Source organism: Nelumbo nucifera, chromosome 6 (genome assembly GCF_055504915.1).
Source record: "Nelumbo nucifera cultivar China Antique chromosome 6, China Antique-T2T, whole genome shotgun sequence".
In the NCBI taxonomy this organism is placed as follows: domain Eukaryota; kingdom Viridiplantae; phylum Streptophyta; class Magnoliopsida; order Proteales; family Nelumbonaceae; genus Nelumbo; species Nelumbo nucifera.
Window position 1 is genome coordinate 7068839 of NC_142654.1, and position 27527 is coordinate 7096365.

The 27527-nt window shown below is 38.8% G+C and overlaps 2 protein-coding genes across 12 annotated transcripts in view; one reads left to right on the forward strand and one right to left on the reverse strand.

The window, feature by feature from the left end:
- Positions 1 to 17562, reverse strand: part of LOC104604504 (cell division cycle protein 27 homolog B-like) — a 52866-nt gene extending 35304 nt beyond the window's left edge. For 2 of the 11 annotated variants that reach the window (XM_019198966.2, XM_019198965.2), the window contains exons 1-3: positions 17402 to 17562; positions 16617 to 16689; positions 16357 to 16531 (exon numbers count right to left, since the gene is read on the reverse strand). In XM_019198966.2, the coding sequence (XP_019054511.1) occupies positions 16357 to 16531; positions 16617 to 16689; positions 17402 to 17506 (353 nt within the window). In that variant the 5' untranslated portion in view covers positions 17507 to 17562. The other 9 variants (XM_088890069.1, XM_010268877.3, XM_010268870.3 and 6 more) reach the window with 8 other exon arrangements.
- Positions 17563 to 25301: 7739 nt separating this feature from the next.
- LOC104604505 (uncharacterized) lies at positions 25302 to 25865 on the forward strand. Its single transcript, XM_010268878.3, has one exon. It carries the CDS (start codon positions 25302 to 25304, stop codon positions 25863 to 25865), a length of 564 nt encoding a protein of 187 aa, XP_010267180.1.
- The last annotated feature ends 1662 nt before the right edge of the window (positions 25866 to 27527 follow it).

Consider the following 27527-nt stretch of genomic DNA (forward strand, 5'->3'; position numbering starts at 1 on the left):
GGGTCTGAAGGGCCATATCTCTTTATAAAGGTTTTTATAAAAATTAGTTGCCACTACCTTCATATCTGCATCAGATTCCCCCAACCTACGTTCTCATTCCAGCTTACTGATTGAAGAAACTCTTGCTTTGGAATTTGCCATTTTATGAAAAAAAATTAGTGTTTTTATCCCCCTCTTTTAGCCAGACCACTTTAGCTCTTTGCCTCCACTTGATTTCTTCTTTCACTGCCAATTTATCATACTTGATTTTTGCATGAGATCTCTTCAATTTGCTTTCCTCAGATAAAGGACCTACCTCTTCTGCTGAATCAATCTCCTTAATGAGACTCAACAAAGCTCTCTTTTCAGTTTCAGAATTCAGATTATTCTCCACTTTCCAAATTTTTAACCACTTTTTAATGGCACCAAGTTTTTTGCCAAAATGAAAGAACTAGTACCCACCACCTGCAAATCGTTCCAAACAGTCTTCAACAAGGGGATAAGCTTATCATCTTCAAACCAGGCATTCTCTAGTTTGAAGGGTGCACTGATCTTCCCTCTAAAGCCACAGACCAATTGAATTGGACAATGGTCTGAAATTGGTCTAGGGAGGGCAATCTGCCTAAAATCAGGAAAAAGCTCATCCCAGTTTGAGGATACCAAGAACCTGTCCAATCTCACAAGGATGGGATTATCTTGATTATTAGTCCAAGTAAATCTATTACCCTGAAGAGGGAAGTCCATCAGCTCAAATCTGTTGATGTAATCAGCAAATTGGAGCATTGCTCTTGACCTCCTACCCCAGTTTTTTTTTTGCAGCAGCCAGATTAACATTAAAATCACCACCAATAACCCATGGATAAGACAGATTACCCCTCACTTCAACCAATTCTTCCCAAAAATCCTCCCGGAGATTTCCATCTGTAGGGCCATAAACATTTGTGACTTGGCAGATATTTCCATCAACAAGTTTCAGAATTAAAGAAACTAAGAAATTCCTAACATGAGAAGAGATTAAACTGCAGACAAAAGGATCCCAAAGACTTAACAACCCTCCTACACTACCCACTGCCAACTTTGCTTTCCATCTGACCTCTCCCTCCCCCGAGATACTTCTTACAGTTGCAGCATCTAAACAGTCCAATTTAGTTTCTTGAAGCAGGATAATCTTCGAACCTGACCTCTTCAAAGAAGCACACACGCAATTCTTCTCCTTCCCGACCTCAAACCTCTTATATTCCACGATAATATTTTTAGGTCCATGAGAAAAAACAGATCAGAACAAAAACACCCTTAAACTTAAGCTTTCTTCCCCCCCTCACCGTCCCCTCATTGCCACCAGCCTTATCATTTCATCCCCAAGTCAGCCTCATCATCTCTCTACTCCTCTTTGAGTTCTTACTTCCTTACTTTGCCGTCATTTTCCCTCTCTCCAAAAGAATTCATTGTTCAATCCCCTCCAAGTATTTAATTGTTTCATCCTCCATCCCCTCCATTGAAACTCCCAAAAATTTATCCAATCCCAAGAGTTTCGACGAAACCCAAGAAGAGAAAACAGATAAGTTTGATGACTTACCTCCCTAAAACAGTGAATCAGGTATCTTCCCTTTGTTATTACTCAACTGCATTGGACTGTCACCGACTTCTCTCAATTCGAATTCACTCCCCCCCCCCTCCTGTGAATTAAGAAGATGAGAATCCTCCCCCCTTTCTTCAAATTGATCGTTGGAATCCACCATCGCAATTGGAGCAGCTTCAACTAATGTTTCTTCAACCTCGCCAACGCAAGGTGATGCACTTCCAAACGACTTTTCCTCCGTGAGAGTTGAAGCAGGCACATGCTGAGGGCTAGAAGGTTGAAGATGGACGATTCATACACCGGCACCACCATTCGATGCCACCAATGAAGGAGCCTGCATACAAACATTTTTGTCCCAATTGTTTCTGATTCTCTTTGGAGGCTAACTGAACCAACCGGGTTTACTTTGGTTTGGAAGACTTAGATCGTCCCTTCGGAGGAGGGTCCTGGGTTCACTATTTGCTCTGGGCCCACACCCACTACCTAACACCTGTGAGTTACCCCTATCCGGGGTTGGATGGTCCAGATTGGCTTCTGAGCCCTTATTAAATCTTCCTGGCTCCTACACTACTCAAGACCTGGGGATTGTCGGTTTTCCCTATGACTTTTCAACGAACTTTCCGCCATGGGTGCCACGTGCATCTCCACTAAGCACTGCTTGATTATTTCTTTTAATTCTTCGATTCCCAAGCTATGCTCATTCGACCCTAACTTGGAAAATGGATCACTTCTTGAGATGCAACATGCAACTCTCTCGGATAAAGTGGCGGTCCACTTCAATGTGTTTAGTTTTGTCATGTTATATCGGATTGTGAACAATATTAATTGCAGTCTGATTATCGCAATCAACATCAAAGGCTTCTCATATTCAACACCCAGCTCATCAAGTAAAGATTGCAGCCATAACACTTCTGCCACTCCATTAGCCATAGATATGTATTCAGCTTCAGCACTGGAGCGAGCAACAATATTCTGTTTCTTACTCCTCTAGGAAACAAGATTCCCCCCTACAAAAGCACAATACCCGGAGGTAGATGTAGATCTCCTGTCATCAATGCAACCAGCCCAATCAGCATCTATGTATGCTTCTATTTTCATGTGACCATTATTCTTGAAGAGTATACCTCTCCCTAGGCATCTCTTCAAAAAAGCAAGTATCCTTTCCACTACAAGAAGGTGGGTGGTTTTGGAAGAACGCATGTCATTGCTAACAACACTGACAACATAAGAAATGTCTAGTCATGTTAGGCAAAGATAAAAAAGTTTCCCAACCAACCGCTGATACATAACTCTATCTTCAAGAGGCTCTCCACTTTCTGCACTTATCTTATGGTTTAGCTCAATGGGTGTGTCGGCTGGTTTAACTCCTAACTTCCTAATTTCTTCCAACAAATCAAAAATATGCTTTCTTTGGGAGACAAAGATGCCATGCTTAGATATAGCTACCTCAATACCCAAGAAATAACGTAGTTCTCCCAAATCTTTTACTTCAAACTCTTGGTGAAGAAGTTGCTTAAGGTAGTCAATCTCACCAATTTTACTTCCTGTTACTACAATATCATCAACATAGACAGCAAGTCAAAGAGGAGTCTATTTTCTTAAAGAAGAGAATGTGATCTGATTGAGCTTGAACATAGCCAAATTTTTCTAAAGTCGGTCTAAATCTATCAAAACAAGCTCTTAGGGACTGCTTGAATTCATATAAAGCCTTCCTCAGTCGGCAAACCTTCTTTCCTACCTCTGCACTATAAAAACCAAGGGGCAATTCCATGTACACCTCCTCTTGTAGATCTCCATTGAGGAATGCATTCTAAGCATCCATCTGAACCAATAGCCATGAGAATTTGCAGCAATAGATAATAAGATTCTAATAGTATTCATCTTGGCTATTGGTGAAAACTTCTCCAAATAATCTATGCCATATGTTTGTGTGAATCCCTTTGCAACCAATCTGACCTTATATCTTTCTATGGAGCCATCAGTATTATATTTCACTATAAACACCCATCTGCACCCAACAGGTTTCTTCCCCTTAGGCTGGTCAATCAACTCCCATATATTGTTTTTAATAAGAACATCCATTTCTATTTTCATTGCATCTTTCCACTCAAGTACCAATAAAGCTTTCTGCATTGTTCTAGGAATAGGAATAGCAGCAATAGAGGCCAGGAAAGATCTATAGGATTGTGAAAGTCCATCATAAGGGAGAAACTAGGAGATACAATGAGAAATGGATGAAGTACAATGGTGCTTCCCTTTACGAACTACAATTGGGAGACTAAGGTCATATGAAGGAAGAGGTTGAGGCTCAACAGGGTTAGGTATATCATTTGTAACAGTGGGCTCAGTGGGCTTAGTAGTGAAGGTAGTACCTGGATCTGGAGTTGTAGAAGGAACCAGGATCGGCATGGACTGTTGAGAACCAAAATCAACCTGCCTCCACCATTTGTGAAACATCCTCAATTCCCTGCACTTTTGACAACCCTCTTCACCACTCTCCCCTTCAGTGACTAGAATAGGTAACGGAACTTTTGGGGCTGAATTACCCACCTCACTACTCTCCTCCTAAGGAAAAACCCTATGATAATAGGGCACATCCTCAAAGTATGTCACATCCATAGATACAAACCATCTACCAGAAGCAGGCTCATAATAACAATACCCCTTTTGATTTTGTAAGGAAGATACATTTGGCAGCTTTGGAATCAAATTTGGGGCAATGAGGTCCAAGAATTTGAACAAGACAAGTACATCCAAAGGTTTTAAGAGGGATAGTAAACAAATCCTTGTTTGGATACAAGAGGTTAAATGGTGTTCTCATGTCTAAAACCTGTAAAGGAATTCTGTTAATGAAGTATACAGTTGTACGGATAGCACCCCCCAAAACCGTATGGGAGCATTAGAGTCCATCATGATGCTTCTGGCTACCTCCAAAATATGTCATTTTTTTCTCTCAACAACCCCATTTTGTTGAGGTGTACGAGAACAAGTGCTCTGATAGATGACCCCATAATCAAGGAGATATGAAGCCAAGGATTTTGCAAAATACTCCTTAGCATTATCAAATCTGAGGATTTTGATCCTGACTTCAAATTGGGTCAATACCATCTGATGGAAAGCCTAAGTTAGAGTAGGGACCTCATCTCGAGAGTGCATAAAGTAAATCCACGAGAAACGAGTACAATCATCAACAAACAACAAGAAGTATTTGTACCCCCCCCCCCATAGTAGTAGTATGGTCCGCAAACATCTGTATGCACAATTTCAAAAGGAACATTGCTTCTTTTATTGCCCAAAGAATAAGTTGATCTACAATGTTTTGCAAGTTCACAACTTTCACACCTCAAACTAGAAACTTGGACTAACTCAAACAAATTTCAAAGACCCAAAAGACAAATGACCCAACCTATTATGCCAAATCATAATCCGATTCACTGACTAAGAAACAAATAACTTCCCGACTTCAATATTCTTCCCCTGTGGATGCTCAAGCAGATAGGCTCCATTCGTCTCACGGCCAATCAAGGAAAAAGGTCATTGAACAATTTTAATTCTTAGTAATACTATTAACTAAAAGCAGGTTAGGACTAAGCTTAGGAACATGTAGAACTGAGGACAAGGAGATGGCATCAAACAATCTAATGTCTCCCTTGCCTGAGATAGGCACAATAGAGCCATCGGCAATAGATACTTTGTCTCTACCAGAGGATAGACAGTAGGTAGTAAACAAGGTAGACAAACTAGTCATATGATCAAAAGCACTGAAATCTATTACCCAAAAAGGTCTAGTGTAACCTAGAACTGGTGCATGATATGTTGTATCTCTTGTACTTGAGTGAGCAAAGGCTGAAGTGGGAGTAGCAGATATAGTAGCTAGTGACTGAGATGAAAGTCCAAAAGTACCATATTCACTCTTCAACTGTGTCAAGACAACTTGAACAACAGCTAGGGCATCTAGGGATGTGGTCCTTGTGCTGGAAGACGATGCATTATCAGTAGTAACTGCCACATTAGCATTTCCCTTCTTATTTCTGAGTCTAACTGGAATAAGATGAGGATACAACTTCCAACAAGTGTCCCTAGTATGTTTCGGCTTCTTACAATGATCACAAAATATCTCCCTTTTATATTCCTTCTTCATTTCCCTTTCCTTATCTCCCCCAAATTTTGGTTTTGTTGCTGCTAAGGCTGATTCCATAGGCTGAAACTGTAACATCACATTTCTCCTACTTTCTTCACTGTGCACTAGTGAATAGGCCTGAGACAATGTCACACTCTCCCTGATAAGTAGTTGTTGTCTTACAATGTCAAATTCTGAATTTAGACCGACTAGGAACTCAAACACTCTGTTTGTTTCAATCAGCTTGCTATAAGTTGTTGCATCTCTCTAACTTTCACATTCAATTGTTTCCAAGTGGTCAATTTCATGCCACAGAGATTTCAAAGTAACAAGGTAAACGGAGACTGGTTTCTCCCCTTACTTGAGATTATTCACTTCACACTTCAGCTCATAAGCCCTAGCAACATTAAGGGGTTGGGGTTGTATGTCTCTTTCATATTATCCCAAATCTCCTTGGTTGTTTTTGCCCATAAATAATTTCGGCTAATGTGAGGTTGCATTGAATTGCATAGCCATGTCATCACCAAATAGTTCCCTTGAATCCATTTGGCATGTGATGTGTCTTCCTTGGCTGGCTTCCTTATATCCCCAATCACAGCCTAGTTTGCCTCTACCTCTAATGGCCATCATAGCTGATTGGGCCCATTCCAAGTAATTGGTTCCATCAAACCTAACAGTAGTAATCTGAAAAGAACTTTCAGTCATGCTTCCAGAACCTAAAAACCTTCCCCTTGAGTCTTTAATTCACTTCCAGCCTTCTCCATTATATATGAGATATTAACAGGTCACTATTTCAAGAAGTAAACCCCTGAACTGCCCTTTCGTTAAGCAGAAAACCTTAGCTGATTGAAATCAGCCACCCAGAAATCACTCACAATGAAGAATTATCATCCAGAAATCATTCACAGTCAAGAATCACCACCAAGAAATCACTTCACAGCCAAGAATCATCACCTAGAAACCAATCACAGTTCACTATAATCACCCAGAAATCATCCACAGTCAAAAAACAAGTCTGGGAGCAAAGAACTGAACGTAGGGTTTGGAAAACTCTAGAGAATATAGAACAGGGAAAATAGACATCTGTCATAAACCCTAGAGAAACGAACAGGGAGGACATAAATATGTCAACCACTGCTTCCATAGTGGTTTAAACCGCTCTTATTCAAGGTCGGTCTCAATAAAATGAAGTTCTTTCTCAAAAAGAAACTGATCACCACCACCTTCAATCTCCAGTTTAAACCCTAAACTTGGACTTACCTATTTTTTCTGATCCTTCCTGGTCACCAGGCACTCTCCAAGGGTCATGCAACCCACTTGGGCAGCAACTCAAGACTCCAGCAACCTCCAAGAATCAGGTGATGATGCACAGCTTCCAGTCCTAGAAAGTTCTCATGCAGCCGACTGGATTAGGCTCACATGAGATCTGGTACCAACTTGGATAAAAGAAACCAGAAACTGTTTGTTTCTCTAATATAAGTTTAGTAGAAAAAGAAGAGAAAAGAAGATCACGAACAGAAAAAGAAGAAGAAAAGAATAAAAATGGTGCGGTTGACTTAACTTGCCGCCCATCAGGTATTTATATGCTTGTAACTTAACATTAGTGGAGTTACACAAATACCCCTGCTGAAAGAGAACTAAATATAACACAAATATGTCTAGCCTAATTACCATAACTACCATGAAATAAAAATAAAGATATTAGTGGGACCACACACACACTAACAACTAACAACTATCTCTACACACCAATCTTACTTTTTCTTTTGCCCTAGAGGATTGTGCTACCCCCTTCCATGTCCTTGTAATGTCAGTGACTGAGTAATTCTGGAAGCAATCCAAAGTCTTTACGCCTTTACCCAAAGAGGAACCTCACTTTTATACCCAAAGAGTAAATCTGTGCTACCTCCTTCCAAATCACATATAGTTGTGAGAAAGAGAAACTGAGAATAGAACAACCAAAAAAAGTAAAGTATGAAAAGATGATGATTCCATTGTTGTGAAAGGATATTTTTTTAATATCATCATGAATCAAAAAGAAAAAAGAAAGAGAAAAGGACTGTAGAGAACATTGGTGTGGGCCCCACAGCTGTGGTCCCACTCTGTCCGTAGGGTAGAATGTATCTAGTCACAGCTGTGGTTATTTTGCTGTTCTGTTATTTCTAGTTTCAGTTTTATATTGGTTGTTATTTGTTAGCAGTTATGATATGTCCTTTCATGTAACTAGCATAACCTATATATATTAACTTAAAGTGGCGGCGGCAGAATATTGACATTCTGTTCTCCTCAAAATCTGTGTCCTATTGCTCTTCCATTACTCTTCCTTCTACATCTTTTTCACCTTCTCTTCTCATCGAACCTGAAATCTCTTAGTGATCAAGACTGAATAGCAGTCTTGAAAACCTACATGGTATCAGAGCCAAGTTAGGGTTTTTCATGTGAGTCCAATACCAGCCGACCACATGAGAATCTCCTAGGAATGAAAGCTAAAAAGGAGGAGTTCGCAGACTGATTCTTGAAGATCGCCAGAGGTACTAGCAGCTGTTGGAAACTTGCTAGGGTTGCAGAGTGTTGGTGGTCAGGAAGGATCAGAGAAGACTAGGGTTCAGGTAACCCTAGAAGGCAGCGAACTATTTTTTCCTTTTAAGTTGTTACTTTTTACTAGAAGTTCTATCAGAGAAGATAGGTTGGACCTATCTGGAGGGGAAGGCTGAACCATTCTAGCTCTTTCTCTCTTCGATTTCCTAGGGTTTTACATCAAACCCTGGACCGAACTGTGTTTCTCTCTACTCTAGGGTTTGAAAGTGATCTGCGGCAAGCCCTAGTGGTTGACTGAACCCTGTGATCTACCTAGAGCTACTCTTAAGTTGATTGGTAGGTTCGATCAGATTCTAGGATTTCTTATTAACCCTACTGCAAGCTCATCTATACAGTTTGGACTGTGCGACTGAATTGCTTCCTTTCAGGACTGATTAAAACCCTACTGAAAGCTCATCTATATAGTTTGGACTGTGCGACTGAATTGCTTCCTTTCAGGACTGATTAAAACCCTAACTTTCCCTAGCATATCAGTTTTGTTTTAAAGCTGTTCTCAGAGTTCTAAGGGGGTTAGAGATCTACGGACAGCTACTGCTGTGTTGGCTAGTTGGTTTCAGATCAGAATTACTTCGGTTTTGTGCACATACACTGAGAATACAGATCAGGCCTATACTGTTTTGATTGTGATTGGTGATTCAAGTACTGTTTTGAGACTTGACAGAAATGGAGTCTAAAATTCAGGCAGAAGGCAGTCTTGGGAACATCAGTTATGGTGGTATTTCTGAGATGGGTGGTCAGATTACGACCGTAAAGTTTGATGGATCAAACTATTTGGAATGGGCCCAATCAGCCATGATGGCTATTGGTGGAAGAGGTAAATTAGGGTACCTCCTGGGAGATATGAAAGAACCTTCCAAGGGAGACCGGACATATACCAAGTGGATGCAAGAAAACTACTTGGTTATGACATGGCTGTGTAATTCTATGCAGCCTCATATTAGCCGGAATTATTTGTGGGCAAAGACAGCTAAGGAGATATGGGATGTTATGAAAGAAACTTACTCCCAACCTCTTAATGTTGCCAGAGCATATGAATTGAAATGTGAAGTGAACACCCTTAAACAAGGAGAGAAACCGGTATCGGTCTACTTCTCTACCTTGAAGTCCATGTGGCATGAGATTGATCACTTAGAGACTCTTGAGTGGGAGAGTCCCAAAGATGCTCAGACCCATAGAAAGCACATCGAGACAAACAGAGTGTTTGAGTTCCTGGCGGGACTGAACTCAGAATATGATATTGTGAGGCAGCAGATTTTGACTAGAGACAGTGTGACTCTCTCTCAGGCTTACTCATTTGTACACAGTGAAGAAACCAGAAGGAAGGTTATGATGCAACCCATATCAGCCTTGGTAGTGGCTACACCCAAATCAGGGGGTGATTCAGAGAAGGACAGGAGGAAGGAAGACAAGAAGGATGTAGTATGTGAACATTGTAAGAAACCCAAACATACAAAAGAGACATGTTGGAAACTGCATCCCCACTTGGTTCCTGCGAAGTTAAGAAACAAGAAGGGCACTGCTCATGTAGCCATGAACACTGATTCAGCATCCTCATCTGGCACAAAAGGAACATCTTTGGAGAACTTAGCTGCAGTTCGAGCTGCCCTAATACAGCTAGAAAAGGAGGTTGGAAATTCAGCTCAGCCACCGCAGCCTCCATCAGCCCCTGTCACATCTGCCTTCGCCCATTCAGGTACTCGAGCTTCAGCCTATCATGCCTCAGCTCCAAGTACTATTGAACCTTGTTGGGTAATAGACTCAGGTGCATCTGATCACATGACTAGCTTGCCTTCACTGTTTACTACTTACCATTTGTCTTCTGGTAGGGATAAGGTATCTATTGCTGATGGCTCCCTGGTTCCTATTTCTGGGAAGGGTGACATGAAGCTTTCAGATACTATCTCCCTATCATCTGTTTTGCATGTGCCTAAGCTTGATACTAACCTTCTTTCAGTCAGTAGTATTACCAAGCATATGAACTGCTCAGTAACCTTCTTCCCTGACCGATGTGTTTTTTAGGACTTAGAGACGCAGAAGGTGATTGGGACTGGCCGTGAGACGAATGGGATCTATCTGCTCGGGGAGCGGTTCCGTCAGGGAGAGTCAGTAGAGAAGTTGTCTTTTGTTTCTAAGAATGTGAGTCCAGTTATGCTTTGGCATAACCGATTAGATCATTTGTCTTTTCGATCTTTACAGAGTCTGTTTCCTACTTTATTTGAGTCTATTGAGTTGTCTCAGCTACAGTGTGAAAGTTGTGAGTTTGCTAAGCATTGTAGAAAGCCTTATTTATTGAGTAATAAAAGGAGTGATAATTCTTTTGATATTGTGCATACTGACGTTTGGGGGCCTTATCATATCCCTTCCATGGGTGGGTACAGATATTTTTTGTTATTTGTTGATGACCAGACTCGCTTTTCTTGGGTTTATCTCATGCATTCACGAGATGAGGTACCTTCCCTGACCCAAAATTTTCACCAAATGATCCTAACCCAGTTTGATGCCAAGATCAAAGTTCTTCGATTTGATAACGCAAAGGAATACTTTGCTAAATCATTGACATCTTATCTTCTTCATCATGGGGTTATCCACCAGAGCTCTTGCCCTCATACACCTCAGCAGAATGGAGTTGCCGAGAGGAAGAATAGGCACATTTTGGAAGTGGCTAGAAGCCTCATGTTTACTTCCAATGTCCTTATTTGCTTCTGGGGGGACGCTATCCTCACGGCGGTATACCTTATTAATCGGGTCCCTTCCAAGGTCCTTGATATGCGATCTCCTTTTTTGCTTCTACACCCACGTGAGGACTTGTTTTCTATTCCCCTTTAGACATTCGGTTGCACTTGCTTTGTTCAGCTTCTCGGACCCCATCCCTCCAAGTTCGAACCCAAAGCCTCCAAATGCATATTCCTTGGTTATGCACAAACTCAAAAGGGTTATTGCTGTTATGATCCTGTCTCCGGGAGGAAGTTTGTCTCCATGGATGTCACTTTCTTTGAGGGGACACCCTATTATCCTCGGGTTGCCCCTCAAGGGGAGAGTAGTGAGAGTGGGTGCTTGAGTTCTTGTCTTCAGGGGAGAGTAGTGAGAGTGGGGCAGTTCCTTTACCTATTCCATTAGGTGATGGGAACTGCAATGGTGAGGGTGGTCAGAGGGATCAGGAGTTGAGGGTTTATCACAAGCGGTGCAGGCAGGTTGATCCTGATCATCAGCAGTCCAGACCAGCTCCAATCTCATCTGCAGCTCCAGGTCCAGATACTTCAGTCCTAGAGCCCACAGAGACTTCCCCTACAGATGATCTTGACCTTCCAATTGCAGTCCGTAAAGGGAAACGACATTGTACCACATCCACAGTCCACTGTATTTCCCATTTTTTATCCTATGATCGCCTATCTCCTACCTACAGGTCCTACCTTAGCTTCATTTCCAATGTCCCTATTCCAAGAACAGTGCAAGAAGCCCTATCTGTCCCTAAATGGAAAGATGCAATGCAAGTTGAGATGGATGCTCTGTTGAAGAACAACACCTGGGAGGTAGTTGATTTGCCAAAAGAAAAGAAACCAGTTGGATGCAGATGGGTATTTACGGTGAAGCATAATGCAGATGGATCTATTGAGAGGTATAAAGCTCGGTTAGTTACAAGAGGGTTTACACAAACTTATGGCAGATATTACTTGGAGACATTTGCACCGGTAGCCAAGATGACTACTATTCGAGTTCTCTTGTCCCTTGCAGCAAGTCACACTTGGCCTTTATACCAAATGGACGTGAAAAATGCCTTTTTGAATGGAGATCTGTAGGAAGAAGTTTACATGCGTTTGCCTCCTGGATTCTATGATGCAGAAGTAAGTAAGAAGGTCTGCCGGCTCAACAAGGCTTTGTATGGTTTGAAATAGTCACCTAGGGCTTGGTTCGATAGATTCAAACTAGCACTTGTGAAGTTTGGATATGTACAGGCCAAGTCAGATCATACCCTATTCATCAAGAGGGTGGAGTCCTCTTTGACACTGTTGGCAGTATATGTTGATGATATTGTGGTCACAGGGAATGATAGCCATGAGATTGAGTCTCTTAAACAGCTTCTTCACCAAGAATTTGAGGTGAAGGACCTTGGTGTACTCCGGTATTTTTTGGGTATTGAGGTTGCTAGATCCAAACAGGGGATCTTTATATCTCAGAGGAAATATGTCCTAGACCTGTTGGCAGAAACTGGAAAGTTAGGTGTCAAGCCTGCAGATACACCAATTGAACAGAATCACAGGATTAGTGCCGAGAGTGAGGAGCTTCTTGAAGACAAAGTTATGTTCCAGCAATTGGTAGGAAAGCTCCTATATCTCTGCCTCACTCGGCCAGATATTACTTATGCTATTAGTGTTGTCAGCCAGTACATGCATTCTCCTAGAACCACACATCTTCTTGCGGCAGAAAGAATCTTAGCCTACTTAAAGAGATGCCTAGGTAGGGGTATACTTTTCAAGAACAACAATCACATGAAGGTGGAGGTTTATACTGATGCAGATTGGGCTGGGAGTGTTGATGACAGAAGGTCTACCTCGGGATATTGTGCCCTTGTGGGAGGAAACCTTGTCTCCTGGAGAAGTAAGAAACAAAGTGTGATCTCCTGGTCAAGTGCTGAAGCAGAATACAGGTCCATGGCCAATGGAGTGGCTGAAATCCTATGGCTAAGATCTCTACTTGAGGAGTTGGGTATTGAGTATGAGAAGCCCCTGATGTTGTACTGTTATAATCAAGCCGCCATTAATATAGCACATAATCCAGTACAGCATGACAGAACCAAACACATTGAAGTTGACCGCCATTTTGTGCGAGAGAGGGTCTCATCTCAAGAAGTATGCCTCCCTTACATCACATCCAGTATGCAACTAGCCGACATTCTTACTAAAGCTGTATCAAGAAAGAAGCTAGAGGCGGATCTATCCAAGTTGGGAATGATGAACATATACTCCCAACTTGAGGGGGAGTGTAGAGAACATTGATGTGGGCCCCACAGCTGTGGTCCCACTTTGTCCGTAGGGTAGAATGTATCTAGTCACAGTTGTGGTTATTTTGCTGTTCTGTTATTTCTAGTTTCAGTTTTATATTGGTTGTTATTTGTTAGCAGTTATGATGTAAACACCAAGGGCAGATATGTCCTTTCATGTAACTAGCATAACCTATATATATTAACTTAAAGTGGCGGCGGCAGAATATTGACATTCTGTTCTTCTCCTCAAAATCTGTGTTCTATTGCTCTTCCATCACTCTTCCTTCTACATCTTCTTCACCTTCTCTTCTCATCGAACCTGAAATCTCTTAGTGATCAAGACTGAATAGCAGTCTTGAAAACCTACAAGGACAACAGTACAAGTTTGATGAAGTTCACCCAAAAAGGACAGCCAAATTTATCATTAGGTTAAAACCTCATAGGATACCCAGCCACAATAGTAGCATCCGTGCAACAAGATAAAGGTTCAACTGACTGGTTTTTGTGAGGAGTTCCATTCCCAGTTGTGTATAGTCAATCTGCTCTATCAATCCCCATGATATAAAGGCCCCAATTCACTAGCTTTAACTAAGCACAAGCCTGGCTGTCATGCTCATAGGAACTCAATCATGATTCTAGTATTATAAAAAGGAGCTCACCCACCCATGCCCAAGAAAGCTTGTTAGTGAGGCTGGACACCCAGTCCACATGTCCATGTTGTTGAACCTGAGAGCCCAGCTTGTTACATGCTCCTGTTTGAAGGCATATGCACCTCATATTAAAATGTGCTAGGGCAGAAGTCTTTTGGACAGTTTGGGAGGAGACAAACTGTATAACTTTCAAAGAAGAACCCGATCCTAAGGAGACAATGACAGAAAATGTTATGATAAGGAAGCTCATTGGGCAAAAGCATTACCTATCTTTGACCAATGTCTTGAAACCTGGCCCAAAGGCTGAACCAGCTTTCCCTCCAGGTGGAAGGGTTACCAGTTCAACAACCACCCAGTCCACAGGTCAACCCATGACATCGTTGACAAGAAAAAACAAAATAATAAAATAGTACAAAAACCTGGTCACCCAGATGAACATGCCTAATAGCTCACTGATTCAACCATTTGGGTAGATGGGTAATTAACCAAGTCAACAATTTGTGTAGTATGGCAGGTTAAAGGTTGAGAGGAACAAGAATTCTGAGTTTCTGACCAGGTCATTGGTCATTAGTCCAACATTGTCTTTAACTCCAGAGATGATATTGTCCAGAATTGGCATAACCTAGCTAATTCTGCCTCTACATGGAGCATAAGGAAACCTTACTTTATAAACAGATAGATACAGGGTTCGGGAAAAAACAGGAAATAGGTAACTTGAGTTTTAGAACAAAGACAAAGTGAACTACCTATATATAAGCCCAAGAAGGTAATGACCAGCTGCACCATTTGGAACCTGCACAGGAAAAGGCAATAAATGTGCCACCATTATTTTCTTTTGCTTTCTCAATTTTTAGAAGAAGTAACCTTAATGCCTTATTAGGAGAAGAAAGAGAAGATATGAAGAACATAAAGTGGGAAAGAGGGAATTAACCAAAACTACACAGCCATATAACATCAGAATGCAACTAAAATCCAGAACTATGCTCAACGGAAAAGGTAAATCACTAACCAACCTCAATGGAAGAGAGAAAGACAGTCATGATGAAACTGATGCCCCTAATTCCCTCAATAATGAGTGAATCTCCACTGGCTTTCTTTTCTCTGAAGACTCGAGTCAATTCAACTGCAAGAGTCTCCAACTTCTAGGTTCCTTGTGGACAACTTCATAAAGCCCATAAGCCCTTAAAGGAAGGCCAATATCTAATCCTTCTTGGAGCTGCACACACCTATAGAGTCTCCAGTGGTCTCCTTTTCTCTAAAGGCCCAATCAATTAAATTCCAAGAGTCCCCAACTTCTAGTTTCCTTGTGCCCAATATAATAGACCCTTTAAGCATTTAAAGGAAAGCCAATATCTCAGACTTCTTAGATCTTCACACATGTAATACCAAAGAAGATTTTATGATCCTTCCCACAAAGTGCTTAAATAAGCCACCAATCCAGTACAATCACAGTTTGCCGACTAAAGTACCAATTAAGGAATACCTATCAAATTTCGCTTACTAATGCCCTCCCTCCCCCCCACCCCCCACCCCCCACCAAATAAAAAAAGAAGGAAAAAATAGTGGGCACTAAATATGATGAACCATGAAGACAGGAGGGGAACCAAGTACCAATATCTCATAATTTCGTTTCCCCCTCTTAATTTAGCATCAAATGAGACACACTATACTTCATTTTCTCATTTATATTAAAACATACCCAATTATTCATACTCGAAAATCATATAGTAAGCCTCTGCATGGAGCCACCTCAAATAGACCATATGGCAAAAGGAAATCAACTTTATTAAGAGAAAAATAAAGAGAGAGATGGGCCCACCATTTCAAGAATTCTGAGATGGGGTGATACAACAGAAGAGCCTACAAGCAGTGCAAAAGCTGTCAAATAGAAAGGGAAAAAAAGAAAAAAAGAAAGAAAAAAAGACAAATTCTGATAATAAGTTAGTCTCAAATCAATTTCTCCCTAAACCAGATTTTCTCTGTTTCGCATCACCCATTTCAAACCATCAAGCCTATTATTTGATGATATAGGAATCCATTTGAACAGACAATTCAGAATAGTTGTTAGAGTTTGTGATTTCCTCAACAAATATAAGTGGTCAAGACCCAAACTCAGATGAAGCGAGACCAAAAGAAAATCTTCAGCCAATACTAAAGGCATGAACCAAAACTGTTTAACCCAGAAAAACTGAATGTCATTCAGCTGTCCATTCACTCCATTGTCATGTGCATTTCAAATGAGTGTTGAACAATAAATTCTATTATGTATAAGATGAAGCATATTGTAAACCAGCAAAGACACCCCTACGAGATCCCTTTTAATATTATCTGAAACTGATAATTTACAGTACGTGGGAAACATCAGCAGTAAGCTCCTTAGTGTGGGATAATGCTGCTTCAGATCATTCTAGTAATATTTGAAACTGATAACTTACAAGAAGTTGCATACCTCTGCATTAGGCTCAGTAGGGCATAATGCTGCTTCAGCTTCAGTAAGAAGATCCATCTGAACGCATGAAATTGCAAACAAGTAGCGGGATTGAGCCATTTGTGTCCCTTCATATTTTGAGGCCAAACAAGATGAGAGTTATAAATGGCCATAAACTTTTGAATATAGAACAGTGCTGAAAAGGGAAAAAGTTGAAAAATATGATATAACAGACTAGATAGAAACATGCAAAATAAATATGTGGTATTTGTAGTAAATACCTTTCAAAATGTGGTACGCACAGTAAGCTTGATTGTTGTGCAAGTAACAAATAGCCAATAGTTGTGAATTCAACTGCATTCAATTTGCAGTCAAGTTAAAACAAAGTAAGAGATCTAGAGAAAGTAAAAATGAAGAGAATCAGCAAAGGAAGTAATTAGAAAGCATGGAAAAATAACATACTCAAATTACAGAGAGATGTGTAAATTTGCAATCGTTATCAAGCATAGAAAGTGAGTCGAGTCATTATCTTTTGAATCCAAGGCAGTGTTTTAAAAGCGCAAGGGGCTTTTTGTGCCCAAGAAGCAAGGAAGAAAATGTTTAAATTTTTCAAAATTTTCCAAAAGAATGCAAAAAAATAAAAATAAATAATATATATAGTATTAATTAACAAATGCAAACTCAAATTTCGAACTACTTTTTAAAAAAGGAAGTAAAAAAAATAAATTTCTCTCTATACACGTAAAACAGGTCTTACTAAAACCACATTATCTGTCAAGTTTCCGATAGAACTGTTATCCCGAATATTATTATCTCTTTTTGCGATCAGGAAATTGAAAGAGTAAGAATAACATAGTATAATTTGCAGATAAACAAGCGATTGTTTGATGAAAACAAGTTATCAGCAAAACTAAGCTCACAAAAAAAAAATGATTGACAACCAAAAACCTTCGAAAGCTATTGAAAACCATAACAATATCATCCAAACAAAAGTTGGCAAGTAAAGTATCTAGCGATCTTGACGAAGAATAGCATAACTAAGGGGGAAAAAGATTAATGTACTGACCTCCGATGGAAAATCTGCACAGAGGCGCTCACAGAGGAAAATAGCGTTCCGAAGCATGAAATGTCGAAGACTGCTCTGTACACAGTCGATAAGTAGGGTCTCCATGGCTTCAGAGAAGACGGAGGGAGGGAGGGAGAGCTTCAAAGTTCAAAACAGTCGACATGTGGGCTCTCGATTCGGGCATTTAATTCGAAAAGGGTATTAGGGTCATTTACTGACACCCTATTGTGAATTCAGATATGCACTTCACGGAGGGGGCACCACAAACGTGTATTGAGAACATCTCCTGACAATTTCGGGGATATTCCTAATGCACGCTGAGATGTGCATATGAAGCGTTTGTGGGGCGCAGATGTGTCTTCTACAGTTTCATTTTACTTAACTTATCCTGTGGTTCTTATTTTACTAAAAACATTCGTATAATTTGCAACCTATTAATCGACTTTGACTCAGAAGTGTTTGTTCTGCGGCTTCTTAAAAATAGTAACATGACTGAATGGAGAATCCTAAAGGCATTGGCCCATGATTATTTATTCCAAAATTATCTTTATCACTTTCAAAATCTTAAAGGTCGATTAATTGCAAACCTATGGAATGTTTTATTAAGATTCATTTGATAAGTTATTTATCCGAATAAATGCAATTACCTGAGTAAGTTTTTCTTGGAAAATACTTATCCGTGTAAGTGTATTTACCCATATTTTTTTATTTCTCAGGTTATTTATCCACGTAGGAGATGGGAACCAACTCCCCCCCCCCCCTCCTCAAAATCCAAACAAAAAATGCCCCCTAAAATGCAAATAGGATAGGTTTTAATAAATTCATGAAATTATATGGGGTGTTTTAGTAAATGATCCATTCAAAAACAAGGTAGCAGGTGCCATCTGATTGAAATTGGGGCGATTCTTTTATTTCTTTCAATTTTAGATAGGGTTGTAAATGGATCTTATCGAAATTGGATATGGGGGTATTTTTAAATTAATAGTATAAGAATCTGGATGATCTGAATTTGAAGAGGTGAGATAATAAAATGACGAAAATGAGCATTGTTACTATGCATTCCTAGGCTCAAAAAACTTGAAAGCCTTGTTCATATCTCGATAAGTCATTTATTTGGATAATGCATTTATCCATAAAAGTGTTTTCCCATGTAAAGTTGGATAAGTGCATTTTCCAATATCCTTTCATTCTCTATGTAAAGTTGTAAAATGATTGTTTTATCAAAAAATATATTAAAGGGACAATATAAATCTATCACATATTATAAGTTTTTGTGTGCATGGATAAGTGATATATATATATATATATATATATATATATATATATATCCAAGTTTTATGAGGGTATTACTCACCCAGTAAATGAGTCACTTGGAAATCGTTCCTTTTCATGAGACTCACTAATACCCAATTTCCAAGAGTGGAGGTCTCAGAAAAAAACATAGGTGGTTTCAACCGGTGGTAAAAAAAAAAAAAACACTCAAAGATTGTCACTACTGAAAAAGCAATAGTATCATCTTATCATTGAAGAATATTTTTTTTCTATTTTTATATTGTTCAAAAAAGGGGTAGTTAGTTGCAAACACTTGTCGTTGGTGAAGAACATGCAACATAATTGTTGTCAATGACGAAAAAGATGGTCTAAAAATTAATGTAAAGGGTATATTTTTAGATTATGGAATGTTTAAATGCACATGGCAAATACATCATCATGAACAAAATCAAGTCCAAGTGTAATCTGCTCAACCCGGGCCTGAACTAAATTAATATTTGAGAGTTCAGGCCCAAGCTGCAATTAAGCTCATAACGGGATTTCCTGACCACTACTCTCTACCTACATTTTACTCACCTTGAATTGCAATCACATATCACTATTTGCATTATTACTAACAATTAGGGGTGTTAATTGACTGGTTTTGGTTTAGATTTAATCCGATTCAAACCATATTAAATCGGATTTGGACAGTCTATTATAATTATTGGATTGGGTTGATTCAAAATAAATTGGTCCATATTCTTATTGGTTTGAATTAGACCTAAACCAAAACTGAAAGCATTTTTACAAAAAACTTTTATGAAAGTACTTTTGCAAAAGCACTTTTATAAAAACACTTTTACGAAATCACTTTTATGGAAGCACTTTTAGAAAATCACTTTTATGAAAGCATTTTTACAAAGGTACTTTTATGAAAGCACTTATATAAAAACACTTCTATGAAAGTACTTTTATGAAAGCACTTTACGAAAGCACTTTTATAAAAGCACTTTTATGAAAGCACTTTTATAAAAGCACTTCTATAAAAGTACTTTTACAAAAGCACTTCCACAAAAGTACTTTTACAAAAGCACTTCCACAAAAGCACTTTTATAAAAGTCTATGGAAGCACCTTTCTAAAGTACTTTCAATAAAGTGCTTTTGTAAAAGCACTTTATGAAAATATTTTTATCAAAGTACTTTTACAAAAGTGCTTTTATATAATTTTTGATATTTCATTCAGTTTGGATTGGATCCAATCCAATCCATTTACATTTTAATGGATTGGATTGGATTTGGATTGGATTCGGTCCAATCCATTCATAAATGAACTCACATTAGATTGGATCAGGTTGGACCAAATCCGTCCAATTGACACCTCTATTAACAATAATCAGGTCTGACGATAGATTAATCAAATTAAGAGTCGAATTAGGTATTAGACTTTTAGGGTTCATTGACAGCCCTACAAGTGGAGAGCGCCAGTAATCTATCATCTGCATTAGACTATGTTCCTACAACTTTCTCCGTTTCTCAATTATTTATTTAATTTTATCAAACTAAGCACCGCCTTGGTTAAGGCTGTGGATACCCTATTATCTATCAAGTATCAACTATCAATGTCATGGGTAAATTATTTTGAGATGATTTATGTGATTCCATTTTTTTTGCACATAAAGGGGGCGTTCTGTTTTTGGATTTTGAGAGGGGGAAAGTTGGTCAATGGGATTTATTTTCTTGAGTATCACTTACCGGAGTAAGTGAGACCCATCTCCTAGATGGGTAAATAATTTTTTCACCTAGAGGGAAAGTTGCTAACACTTGAATGACACAAAAATGCCCCTTTTAATAATGAAATTTTATGGATAAAATGATCATTGTCTTATTTACATGAAAAATAAAAGAACATGGGTAAATGCACTTATCTGGGTTACCTGGATAAGTAATTTACCGAAAAACGAACAAGACCAAAATAAAAAAATGTTTTCTTTTTCTATAAAGTATTTTTCTTTAATTTTAAGCCAAATAGGCAACTTCCATCTCATCACATATAAAATTCAGTTACAAACCTTATTCTAATTCTTTTTGTAACGAAGTCAGGAGGAATATACTTCATATACATATGATTGAGATTACTATACCATGTCTTGCTGCGACATGCTCTAATAAGCTCAAAAGATTGCATAAGCTGTTTGTAATCTCTGCCAATAGTCCGAATTTTTCATGGTGGATTCACCAAAAGCCGCTTCACAATCAATTTTGCCTCTCCTTCCAACTCAAAACGAGAGATTCGTAACTGATCATTTGCTAGTGATACAAAAATGGTATATTTTTCATCAATTTGATTTCATGCAAAAATGGTCTTTGAATTAGAAAATGATATAGTAATTTTTTTAATGTATTGTTCTTTTATTTTTCTTTATGGTTAGGTAGAGAAGGTGAGTTTGTGTATTTGGGTTTTGGGGCAAGGTGGGTTATGTTTTCCCTTGTATTTTTCCTCCTTTTAATTATGGCCAATTAATAAATTTAAGATAATCACCCTTTCACTTAGGCTGCGTTTGGTAGAGGTGTAAAATTGAACTGGGGTAAACTTTACACCTAGTTTGATTTTGCAGGCATTTGGTAGATGTGTTAATATACCTCATCAATCGGTGTAAAAGTCCATTATTGTCAGTATATTCACTGAAAATCAGTAGAAAGTTTACATCGATAAAATCAATGTAAAACTTTACATTCCTCTTCCTCTATCCAACAGTTACCTCGCGCCTCCCGCTGCATGTCTTTGTTCGATCGAAGAAGAGAGTGAATCAGGGCAACAACGGCTTCCCCCACCTCTGGCCGAATCCCTTTTCCGCTCCCTCTCCGGCCTCTTTCTCTCTCTCTCTATCTCCCTCTCTCCTTTCTTCCCCTTCTTCTTCTATTCCTTCTTCTCCTACCTACGACCTGCCTTGTTCATTGTGTTCTCTAAAGAACACAGAACTCCCAGCGGTGATAACGCAAATCCTGCAATCTTCTCCAGCTCCGGCGTATCAGAGTTCCGTCGAGACCCAGTTCTGGCGTATCAGAATTCCGGTAGTGGCGAACGGCGTATCAGCACAAATCTTGCCAGTGTACGCATTGAAGCACCATCACTAAACCGGTGTAAATCCTTCAAGATCTAGGCTGGAGATGAAACTCCAGCCTATCAGTGCAAATCCTTCAAGCTATGATTACTCCTTCAAGATCTGGGCTCAATAAGAGCAGTTTATTAGTGCAAAATCCTACTGGCGCAGCGGTAAGAGAACCCATACTCGGATTAGAAGAGAGAGCGTGAAGGAATGGGAGAGGTGGGAGACGAGAATAAGAAAATTTGGGAGGAAGGAAATGAGTTGAATAAGATTTTGATTCTTCATTACTACAGCTGCATTTAAAGCAATGGAAGATTGGTGGCAATCGTCGTCGGGTCTTGAAGTTGAAGGTAAGAAAAGGGAAGATGATGTTGTGGGGGTGCGGAGATGTGAGAACATAGCTCATCGATATCTATGGTCATTGCTCGCTCATGCCTATCAGCGTAAGCATTGCTTGTTCACCTTTTTCTGTCGAGACCTAACTTCTGTCAAGACCCAGTTTGAAAATTTACATCATAGAAAACCAAACATGATCAGTGTAAATTTTCAAAATCAACCAGTCCCAATTTCCATCCATCACTAAACTGGTTTCACATTTTTCCATGGTGTAAAATTTGAATTTACACCTCTACCAAATGCAGGAGAAAAATGATGCAATAATTCTTGTAGGGCCTTTTTGAATAAGAAAACCCTCTTGATTCATATTGTACACTTATGATTATTAATTATTCAACTTTTTTTTTAAGTTAAATGAAATACAAGTACAGGATGTAGGTTCCCCATCCCCACTAGGAACTCAAGGTTCCCCATCCCCACCAGGTACTCAGCTTCCCCAACCCTATCAGGTCAGGGATGGGGATTGATAGTGATACCTTATTAGGGATGAGGACAAGAATACGGAGTGAATTCCTCACCTGTCTCGACTTTGATTATATATATATATATATATTAAAAAAATCCCTTATTTTAAGCAATCTATTTTCTAAAAACTTTTAATTTAAAAATTTAGAGGATTTGGGTCCTGACAAGGAACCCATCTCCATTGGGAATTTGTTTCCAAATTGGTGTGAGGGATTTGTTTCGAAGTTAGGGTCAGGATGGGGAATATGGTCCCTGCCCCATTGTGATTCCTAGATTCAAGAAAAGTTAGAGAGTACAATTTATTTAGTTCTTTTGTCCAATGCCATTTTTCAAACGATACCATTCCTTCTTATTGCATTTTATGTATAATCAAGGTAGCCGGTGTGTAGGGATGTCAACAGATTAGATTTTGTATGAATTTGGCTCAATCATGAACCTACCTAAAATCATTCTAATCCAATCATGATCCAACCCAATCTGGTAGAGACTAAGTTTCGCCTGCACTAGGGCTGTTAATGGAGTCCAAAACTCTGAAATCTAATTCGACATATACCCAATCTTTTAATCTAGGTTTTGGATGTTAGAACTGGCATCCAAATTGTAATCAGATTGAATGCAGATTTAACCCATCTGATTTGATTAAAATCTGAGTCCAATCAAATTTTATGTGTGCATATAATGCATCCATATATAACATTATATACAATTTAAGAGTAATAAAATTAATATTTTATATTTACATGAATTTATTATATGTGTACAAGTTAAAAGTAAGTTTTTTTTTTAAATTTTTTTATTTATTCAATTTAAGAATAATAAGCCTAGACTAGTATTAAATCCAAACCCCATTCGAATATAACATATTGGGCTTTGGATTAGATTTGGACCTAACATTTCGATAATCAGATTGAATTTGGATTAGCCAGATCCAAATCCGAATTCTAACTCGATTAGAGCCCTAATTAACCTGCACGAAGCCATAAAATGCCATTGCCATTTGAAAGGCAGATAGGGTTCGGTTGCTAGCTCACCAACTCCATATACGGAATGAAATCTAAAGGGCACCATGAAAGCAAGTCACACCTCCTTGTTGTCCTCTTTCTCCACCAGAAAAAAAAAATGTAAATAATCACAAAACACCAAGATATCTGTGAATTAACAAAATGTATATTAAGTTTTTTTTCCCCATTTTCTCGTGATCCCTCTTTCTCCACTGGGACCAATCTTTTCATACCGTGTTATCCCTACAAAAGAAGTAATAAAGAAAGCTACACATATATGGATATATATGGTTGGAGGAGGCCAAAACGTGAATGCAGAACTTGTGTTACTTCCATCCAAGGAAAAAGAAAATAGGTTCTATATTATTCTTGCATTTTCAGGGACCTAATTAAATTATTATTATTTTTTCATTTAGTTACATTTAGTCATAAAAGTCGGAGTATTTTTGTCTCATTCAAGTGTTGATAGCTTTCCTACATGTGGAAAAGTTATTTACCCCATCTTTGAGATACATAGGAAAATAAATTATCCTTGATCCCTACATAAATCTGAAAAAAGAAGGTAGATTTCTTGGTCACTGGGATTGTCCCCCCTCTCAAAATCCCAAAAAGGAACGCCCCATGAATGCTGTTCATGGTTGCATAATTTGGCTCTAACATATTGATGTTTTATGGAAATCTATATAGGGCAATATTTGAATTGGCATTGGATCTTATCCATTAGATTCAGATTAAACTCTAATTATTCAAATATTGAAAGTCATTAATAAATTAAACTAAAAATGAACTTGATATTATAATTCCTTGAAAATAATTTTCATGAGACATAAATGTATGAATATGTTTTTTATTCTCCCCCAGGAAGTCCATCAGACTTGAAACATGGACAAGTAGAGGCTCAAAAACTAAAGCTATTAGATGAGGTCCTTAAATAGGCTTTCATTCTCTAACACAAACCTAAAAACTAAAGTTATTAAATGAGATCCTTGAATAGGCTTTTATTCTCTAACACAAACCTACTGTACTAATAGATATAAGCATAAATGTAAATGTTTAAATATTATCAGATATCAGATTAGATTGGATTGGGTATTCAATTACAAAGGATATCCCAATGATCTAGTATCATTTTTTTAAGCCATCTAGTAACATTTTAAGTCCCATGTGAACGTGCCCAGTTGATTTCTTTATATCCCTGTTTTTCTCTTTCCTTTATATTTATTTTTCCTGTTTTTTTTTTTTTCTATTTGTGATGTTAAAGATAAGTTGTTACTAGTCCTGTAACTCCTGTTTTCTCAATTGTACATAATTTTTTGTGATATTTAAAAAGGATGAAAAAGAAGCAAATTAAAGCCACCTTCTTCTATTCATCTTCATGAAAAGTCGAGAGTATTCAGTTTTTTTTGCATTAATTACAGGCACGAGAGTTTCCATTGTCCATACGCATTAACTCTTTGGAACTCGAGAGAACTCAACAGCTATAAATTAGTGCAAAGGGTTTACCTTATTTTCGCATGAGATAACCTTCAAACTGTTCACTTGGCTTCTGGTTTTCAATCACTAAGAACTAAGAACTACTTCCAAGCGACGTTCAAGCTTCAGTTCGATCTGCTTCAGCGCTCAAACTCATTCCGAAGTGGGAATTGCTTCAGTTGTCATAATTAAGAATTGCTCGTCATGGCACCCCACGGAGAAACGTTCGTTGGTTCCTACTCAAGGAGCAACAACTTCTGCAAGCCACCCAGCACCAGCAGGCTCTCAAACGAAAGCCTTCAAAGGACAGTTTCTGACCTCTCCTTCGAATTGAGCAAAGCGGCCATTGATGTAAAGCTCCCACCCATTTCTGAAATCGAAGACGCCAAGTGTGCGTGCTGCGGAATGTCGGAAGAGTGCACGCCTCAGTACATTCAGCGGGTACGTGATAAGTTCTGCGGGAAATGGATATGTGGGCTGTGCTCCGAGGCAGTGAAGGAAGAAGTCCAGAAGAATGGAGGAAAAGGAGAAGAGGCCTTGGATGCCCATATGAAGGCTTGTGTGAGGTTTAATAGAATTGGAAGGAGCTACCCAGTTCTATACCAAGCTGACGCCATGAGAGAGATCTTCAGAAAGAGCACGATGTTGGAAGGCAGAGGAGTTAGGGCCAACTCTATCAGTTCTAGAGACAAAGCTAGTAAGAAGAGGAGTGGAATCCTTAGAAGCTCCAGTTGCATTCCTGCAATTACAAAGGAGATGGGTGAATGAGCAGACAATAACAGTCAACTGAGTTATGGGAAGGCAAAACTGTCCATGTTGCTCTGGGAAGCGGTCCAAATGACCATGGACGACCCTAATCCTTTAAATATTTCTAGGTTTTCTTTATCGTTTCTCTTTGACTACTCCAAGCTCCTGTACTTTGAGATACTCTATTTTCTCTCTTTTTTTTTTTTTTATCAGCCTTTCAGTTTCCCTTCGGGATTTTTCCTGGGTTGGTCCAACTTCTCTGATCGATCCTAGATTTGCAATCCTCCTCACCAAGAAGGGAAACAAATGAAAGAACATACCAGCTGCAGCCAGCTCTAGTTATCAATACGACAACAATTTTGTATATTTGGTAATTAATTACTATAACAAGGCTTCCCACGGGGTTGTTTTCCCTTGATATATATGATCAATTCGATGTACTAACTTAACTATGTATTTATGGCAATAGTTTATGATCCTTTCACCTCCCACTGCATGCGCATATATGTATCTTGAGTTAATGACTCCAAGGAAATCCATCGATCTATGCCTTTAGTGAAAGTACTGTAAGGAAATTAATCTCATGGTTCATGTGTTTTTTTCGATTTTATTTCCCTTATCCATGCATGTAAATAAAAAGGCTTCAATATAATGGAACTAACGCAACAATTTTCTCATATCTTTAACAGGCCTTGCATCGGCTTGGCTCTAGTTTCTGTGCTTGGAGAAGGCCTTTTCCTGTGTTTTAATGGATAATTGGACCTACTTGCAACAGAGGACAGATTCTGAATTATTTAAATGATGTTTCTTTTAAATTTAAGCAAATGGGCTTGGCCATGCTATTGTTGAATGTTGATCAGTGCTATATAGAAATTCTTTGGTGTGTGGAAGATCTTCTGTTCAGTTTTTGGCCTATAGAGTACCTAAAGAAAGTACTTTTTTTTTTTTATCACATTTAAACATGGAAAATCCAGACAATCGATCAAATGGGTGCTCTCTGGAGTCTGGATGATTAGGCATACGTTGCCCTTTTTTCCACCTTGACCTCATTCAGGATCCGCCATGATTTTAGTTTTTTCTATGAACTATATCTCCTGTCCCAATTCTTCGTTTCTTTGGGGGTGATAGATTCCAATTCCACACACACAAGCTCACCGGAAAAGAGTTTTGCACTTGAATCATCTACATTCATCATTCATGAACAGTTAGTTATAAGTGGATAGTTTCTAAACATAAGTGGGTAGTTTCTAAAATGAGAGTAAATGACATATATACTCTCTTTATGCCCATTGTATGTTTAGACAAAAGGGATAAAAAATATCCAATGAAAATTCCAGAATGAAGAGACATTCACTCTTTTATAAGTAGTATAGATATAGATATAGATTTTAGGGCACTAACACTAATTACGGGCCTGGCCCATTACCCAAATCCTGCGAAGTATACAAAGCCTCTTAGGTTGGAGAATGTAGCATAGCCTTAAGGTGTTATGTGGGCAGGAAGGTCCAGTAGGATTGGAAATCTCCAACCAAATTGTTTGAGCAAATCATTGCAAGTATGCGTGCAGTTGGCTGGAGTTAAGAAATTACTATATATGCTTTTAACACAGTTATTTGATTGCAACCCGCCATGTATTGAATTTACCTTGATCGTTTCATGTGCCTTCTCAAAACTATCCAGGCT

Bases quoted from the DNA above. Each gene is read 5' to 3' on its own strand.
- LOC104604505 (XM_010268878.3), top strand. From the start codon at position 25,302: ATGGCACCCCACGGAGAAACGTTCGTTGGTTCCTACTCAAGGAGCAAC.